This window comes from Lithobates pipiens, unplaced genomic scaffold (assembly GCF_037356315.1).
Source record: "Lithobates pipiens isolate NorthernLeopardFrog02 unplaced genomic scaffold, aLitPip1_a1.2 Scaffold_16, whole genome shotgun sequence".
Taxonomy (NCBI): domain Eukaryota; kingdom Metazoa; phylum Chordata; class Amphibia; order Anura; family Ranidae; genus Lithobates; species Lithobates pipiens.
The window spans coordinates 249220345-249226972 of NW_027507748.1; the positions used below are offsets into that span (position 1 = coordinate 249220345).

General features: G+C 39.6%; 1 protein-coding gene across 3 annotated transcripts in view; it reads left to right on the forward strand.

The window, feature by feature from the left end:
* MDM4 (MDM4 regulator of p53) overlaps positions 1–5741 on the forward strand; it is a 207819-nt gene extending 202078 nt beyond the window's left edge. For all 3 annotated transcript variants that reach the window (XM_077481257.1, XM_077481259.1, XM_077481258.1), the window contains 2 exons: positions 245–328; positions 4865–5741. In XM_077481257.1, the coding sequence (XP_077337383.1) occupies positions 245–328; positions 4865–5395 (615 nt within the window). In that variant the 3' untranslated portion in view covers positions 5396–5741. The remainder of the gene's footprint in view (positions 1–244; positions 329–4864) is intronic.
* The last annotated feature ends 887 nt before the right edge of the window (positions 5742–6628 follow it).

Genomic DNA, 6628 nt, shown 5'->3' on the forward strand with positions numbered 1-6628 from the left:
GTCACCTTTGAACAGCAGCATTGTCAGTGTGGAGGGAGGGGAGTGTTAGATGTACTAGCAGGTTTAAATACACTATCAGATTGAATTGTTCCAAGATGGCAATGCCGCTTCTTCATACAGTACAGGAAGTGCATTGTTACTCTAGGGTTGGACATGTGTTACCAACCAAAAGCCATCTATTTACTGTTAAGCTCTAACAAATAGTTTTTACAAATTTCTAAAACTTTGTTTTCCTGGTTAATAGGTATTTGAGGTGACTATTTACAAAGAGGATTTAGAGGACACACAAAGCCTGAGTGATGATACAGATACAGATATTGGATCAGAGGTTTGTTGTAGTCATGTTATTACATATTGTTTCTGACATACGGTAGTTGGATCTTTGTTTCCTGAAATTTTTGCAAAAACCTTTCAACCGGATAGTGATTAATGGGTGTTTAATTTTGTTTTGAAGTCATGAACCTGGGGCAAAAGCTCAAAGTTTGCTCTTATACTTTCTTTGGCTTGCAAATTATTTTTTTTTATATTTTTGTTCTTTTTTTGGAAGTGCATTAGGCTTTACATTTTACAACTTCATGTGGTTTACTACTTTTTAATAATATATTAAATAATAATTACTGAGTAAATTGAAAATGGTTCTGAATTATTAACTCTGTTTTGATCTCTAATATGGCACTCCTCCACAGCCAGAGTGAGACTGGAACAGCTTCAGCGGCCTAAGGAAGCAGGCAGATTGGCACTACCAGATCCATGGCTGTACTACCTGGCCTCCCAGCTACAACACATAGCCAGAGCGATTAACTCAGACCCTGCCCCAGAGATCAACTTAGCGGATTCCACTACTAAACTCCTTAGGCTCACGATTGGAACAGGGGTCACTAAGGGATTGGAAGCTTTGCAGTTCGGTAAATCAAATAAATTATGCCCCACATACAGTGCCTTGCGAAAGTATTCGGCCCCCTTGAACTTTTCAACCTTTTGCCACATTTCAGGCTTCAAACATAAAGATATAAAATTGTAATTTTTTGTGAAGAATCACCAACAAGTGGGACACAATTGTGAAGTGGAATGAAATCTATTGGATATTTTAAACTTTTTTAGCAAATAAAAAACTGAAAAGTGGTGCGTGCAAAATTATTCGGCCCCTTTACTTTCAGTGCAGCAAACTCACTCCAGAAGTTCAGCGAGGATCTCTGAATGATCCAATGTTGTCCTAAATGACTGATGGTGATAAATAGAATCCACCTGTGTGTAATTAAGTCTCTGTATAAATGCACCTGCTCTGTGATAGTCTCAGGGTTCTGTTGAAAGCGCAGAGAGCATCATGAAGACCAAGGAACACACCAGGCAGGTCCGTAATACTGTTGTGGAGAAGTTTAAAGCCGGATTTGGATACAAAAAGATTTCCCAAGCTTTAAACATCCCAAGGAGCACTGTGCAAGCGGTCATTTTGAAATGGAAGGAGTATCAGACCACTGCAAATCTACCAAGACCTGGCTGTCCCTCTAAACTTTCAGCTCAGACAAGGAGAAGACTGATCAGAGATGCAGCCAAGAGGCCCATGATCACTCTGGATGAACTGCAGAGAACTACAGCTGAGGTGGGAGAGTCTGTCCATAGGACAACAATCAGTCGTACACTGCACAAATCTGGCCTTTATGGAAGAGTGGCAAAAAGAAAGCCATTTCTCAAAGATATCCATAAAAAGTCTCATCTAAAGTTTGCCACAAGCCACCAGGGAGACACACCAAACATGTGAAAGAAGGTGCTCTGGTCAGATGAAACCAAAATCAAACTTTTTGCCCACAATGCAAAACTATATGTTTGTCGTAAAAGCAACACAGCTCATTACCCTCAACACACCATCCCCACTGTCAAACATGGTGGTGGCAGCATCATGGTTTGGGTCTGCTTTTCTTCAGCAGGGACAGGGAAGATGGTTAAAATTGAGGGGAAGATGGATGCAGCCAAATACAGGACCATTCTGGATGAAAACCTGTTGGAGTCTGCAAAAGACCTGAAACTGGGAGGGAGATTTATCTTCCAACAAGACAATGATCCCAAATATACAGCAAAATCTACAAAGGAATGGTTCACAAATAAACGTATCCAGCTGTTAGAATGGCCAAGTCAAAGTCCAGACCTGAATCCAATCGAGAATCTGTGGAAAGAGCTGAAAACTGCTGTTCACAAACGCTCTCCATCCAACCTCACTGAGCTAGAGCTGTTTTGCAAGGAAGAATGGGCAAGAATTTCAGTCTCTCGATGTGCAAAACTGATAGAGACATACCCCAAGCGACTTGCAGCTGTAATCGCAGCAAAAGGTGGCTCTACAAAGTATTAACGCAAGGGGGCCGAATAATTTTTCACGCCCCACTTTTCATTTTTTTATTAGTTAAAAAAGTTTCAAAAATCCAATAGATTTCGTTCCACTTCACAATTGTGTCCCACTTGTTGGTGATTCTTCACAAAAAATAAAAATTGTATATCTTTATGTTTGAAGCCTGAAATGTGGCAAAAGGTTGAAAAGTTCAAGGGGGCCGAATACTTTCACAAGGCACTGTATAACCTAATGCAATAATTTTGGAATAAGGTCAGAACACTACAACAAGTCACTGGGTTTACTAAATGTATCCCTGTATGGCAAAATGACCAGTACACTGAGATAGGGCAATTGCAATGTGGTAAAAAATGGCAGCAATACAGGATTAACTACTTAAATTAAATATTGTGTAATGGAGCGATGTGCGCCTTTGCAGCTTTTCAGGCAGTATATCAGTTCCCCATGTCCATTCAGTTCTACTACTTCCAACTCCAGTACGTGATAAAAGCCCAAAATGATGTGGATTAATGGGTACAAAACACTCCTATCTTTAATTATAGATCAGTGGTATCATCTTATAAGGGCTTCAAATCATGCAGTTACACTATGCTACTTAATCTGTTCTTACCAGATTCTACCCAAAAGGTGATATCCCAGTGAGAGCGGGATTTTGGGAACAATGGGAGGAGGCGTGATTGGGAGTTTCACAGTGCTCTTTAACCACTTCCCATCCAGGCATTCTGACATTTCTCTCCTTCCATGTAAAATTCATAATTTTTTTGCTAGAAAATTACATAGAACCCCTCCAAACATTATATATATATTTTTTAGCAAAGACCCTAGAGAATACAATGGCGGTCGTTGCAACTTTTTATCTCGCACGGTATTTGTGCAGCAATTTTTCGAACACGTCTTTTTTGGGAGAAAAAAGTTTCATGCTTTGAAAAGAAACAAAAAAGTTAGCCCTATTGTTTTGCATAATGTGAAAGATGAAGTTACGCAGAGTAAATAGATACCTAACATGTCGCGCTTCAAAATTGCCCACGCTCGTGGAATGGCGCCAAACTTCGGTACATAAAAATCCCCATAGGCGACGCTTTCAATTTTTTTACTGGTTACATATTTTGAGTTAGAGGAGGTCTAGGTCTAGAATTATTGCTCTCGTGCTAACGTTCAAGTGTGAGGTTCGCATGTGTGGTTTGAACACAGTTTTCATATGTGGGGGGACTTGCACATGCATTCACTTCTGCGTGCGCGCACATGGGGACAGGGCCGGTTTAATTTTTTTTGTTTTTTTTGCTAATTTTATTTTGACATTTAAATTAAAAAAAAACTACCGGTATATATATATTTATATATTTCTATATCTATATCTATATATATATATATATATATATATATATATATATATATATATATATAATATATATATATTTTTTTTTTTGATCACTTTTATTCCTATTACAAGGAATGTAAGCATCCCTTGTAATAGGAATATGGCATGATCGGTCCTCTTTACAGTGAGATATGGGGTCAGTAAGACCCCACATCTCACCTCTAGGCTGGGAAGCCTAAAATAAAAAACTTGCTATCTTGGCTTCCCAGCCGAGGCGCCGCCATTCGTTTGAATGCAGAGGCCGGGAGTGACATCATAACGTCGCGCCCAGCCTCCAAACGATCATAGAGACTCCGGCGACCATCTGGTCGGCCGGAAATCTCTGATCACCAGCTGTGTCCGGCAGATCATATCGCTGACTCACCGATTGAAGCAGTGAGTCGGTAGAAGTCCTGGGGGGGTGGGGGTGGGTCGTCCCCTCCTGCCGCCAGTAAGAAAGCGATCAAGCGGTGGAACAGCCGCTATGATCATTCTTATGGTGTAAGGAATCGTCAGTACTAAAAGAAGATACCCCCGCAAATTCAAGGACGTCCCTGGATGTACTTTGGGTGGCAAGTGGTTAAATGTTGCTCAACACCTGTTCCAGTTGAGTATATATTTTTGCGTGGCCATTATACTCCTGCCAAGTTGGTTAACGTGGGAGTGTGTGATGATCCCTCATGTACTAGCTGTATGTGGGACTTCGGCAGGATCCCAAACAATGTCTGTCTGGGTATTATAGATGATGGCTTGATGGAGGAGGCCCCTAGCCAGGGCCCCTTTCCAGGCCCGGAAGCTGTGCCTCGATATCTGTACAACTTTTATATGGATCCAAATTGGATCTCTGCACATATGTCACATGAGGCTGTCTATTGCTTCTAATGTGTAGATGTATACACTGTACATGTTCATTTAAAAATTTCAGTATCCTGTGTGGAACTAAGGTCTGTAAATGTATAACAAAGTGTATTGCTCTGAAGCCAGTAATGGATGTACTATGCTTGTTTAATAAAAACTTGTTTTGAGATATAAAAAAAAAAGAGTAGTGAAAGTGAAAAAATTACCTCAGTGTGAAAATTATGTACAAGTAGCACATTCTATTTTTGTCATTTATTTTACACATTACATTTTAATGGTCTAAAGCATTTTTCTGCATCTCTTTTCAGGACTGTTGGCAGTGTACAAATTGCCATAAATTTAACTCACCAGGCAAACGTTACTGCTTCCGCTGCTGGGCTTTACGAAAGGACTGGTATGCAGATTGGCCCCGTCTTGTACATACCCACTCCACACCAGCACTTCCTGCCAAGGCCAGTTCCCAAGAAATCAACAGTGCTGTTGACATTCCTGACTGCCGTAGATCAGTGTCTGCCCCCATGGTTAGAGTTCGAGGACCTGAAAGTGTGTCGCACTTCTTGGAGCCACTAGACCTGGCATCTAATATTGGAAGCCTTTCAGAAAGTACTGACACGCTTTTCAGCTATCAGTCAGAGGAAACCTCACTGCAGTCTACCCGTCCTCTTTTGGAGCCCTGCAAGCTCTGCCAGCAACGTCCACGAAATGGCAATGTGGTACATGGGCGTACAGCTCACCTGGTGACATGTTTTCACTGTGCACGTAGTCTGCAGAAGACTCATAGTGGATGTCCAGTGTGCAAAAAACCCATACAGATGGTGATAAAAACATATGTGGCGTAACTAATGTATTCCCCCTTTTTTTTTTTTTTTTTTTTTTCACTGCGTTTGATGAGGCTCTTGGAGCCTATCACTAAATGGCTTTCTAATCTTTCGCAATATACATGTTTGTCTTTTTCTTTTTAAAGCACCTTTCTTCTTGAAAAGAAGCAGGAGAGTGAGTGATGATGTGAAATCTTTGTAGTGTTTACTTGGGTTAGTGGAATGTTGCTTATCCCACAGTCTCCAATTTTTTTGACAATGCCTTATCACTGCCATAAATAATTTTGTTTTTTTATTGCATTGTTTTACTTTGTGATCATCAAAATATTTTGCGATATTTATAAAAATTTGACACCATTGCAGAGAATATTTTATTTGTCTAGTCTTTGTTCTATACTGTACATCTCAGATTTTTTATTTTTTTTGTATGTGTGCCAGTGGCTACAGCTTTCTGACAAGTCTAACCCACGCTTGTCATGACAGCTAAAAATGTTTTAGTACTAACTGCTCAGGTGTTTTTTTTTGTTTTGTTTTTTCACTTCACTTTTCATCTGTATTGTAAAAAAAAAATGCTGACAGCCACATTTCCTGGAATAAATTTAATGGGCAAAATATTTAGCATAATTTTTTTTTTAAAGTTTGAAGAGTTCACTTTGTGGCGAGAAGGATCTTTCTAGCATGGTTTAATAGAAATTGTATAATACAGAAGCTAAACAGCCAAAACCAGACGCAAGTAGATATTTATTTTTAAGAGACTTCCTTTCTTTTCTTACATCAGGGGACACAGAGCCATAGTAGTTACTATGTGGGTTATAGGGCCACTAGGGATGAGCTCAGGCGTGTTCGCTGTAAAGAGGTCCGATCATGCCATATGCTCATTACAAGGGATGTTTACATTCCTTGTAACAGGAATACAAGTGATCACATGTGTCAAACTAAAAAAATCAAAGTAAAATTAACAATAAAAAAATTAAATAATTTAAAGTGCCCCTGTCCCCGTGAGCTCGTACACAGAAGTGAATGCATACGTGCAAAAAAATTGCTGCGCTAATACCGTGCAAGATAAAAAGCTGCAACGACCGCCATTGTATTATCTAGGGTCTTTGCAAAAAAAAAAATATAATGTTTGGGGGTTCTATGTAATTTTCTAGAAAAAAAATTGACTTTTACATGTAGGAGAGAAATGTCAGAATTGGCGCAGGTGTGAAGTGGTTAATACGTTTTTTGTAAAGCATAGGCATGACCTTTTTTAAA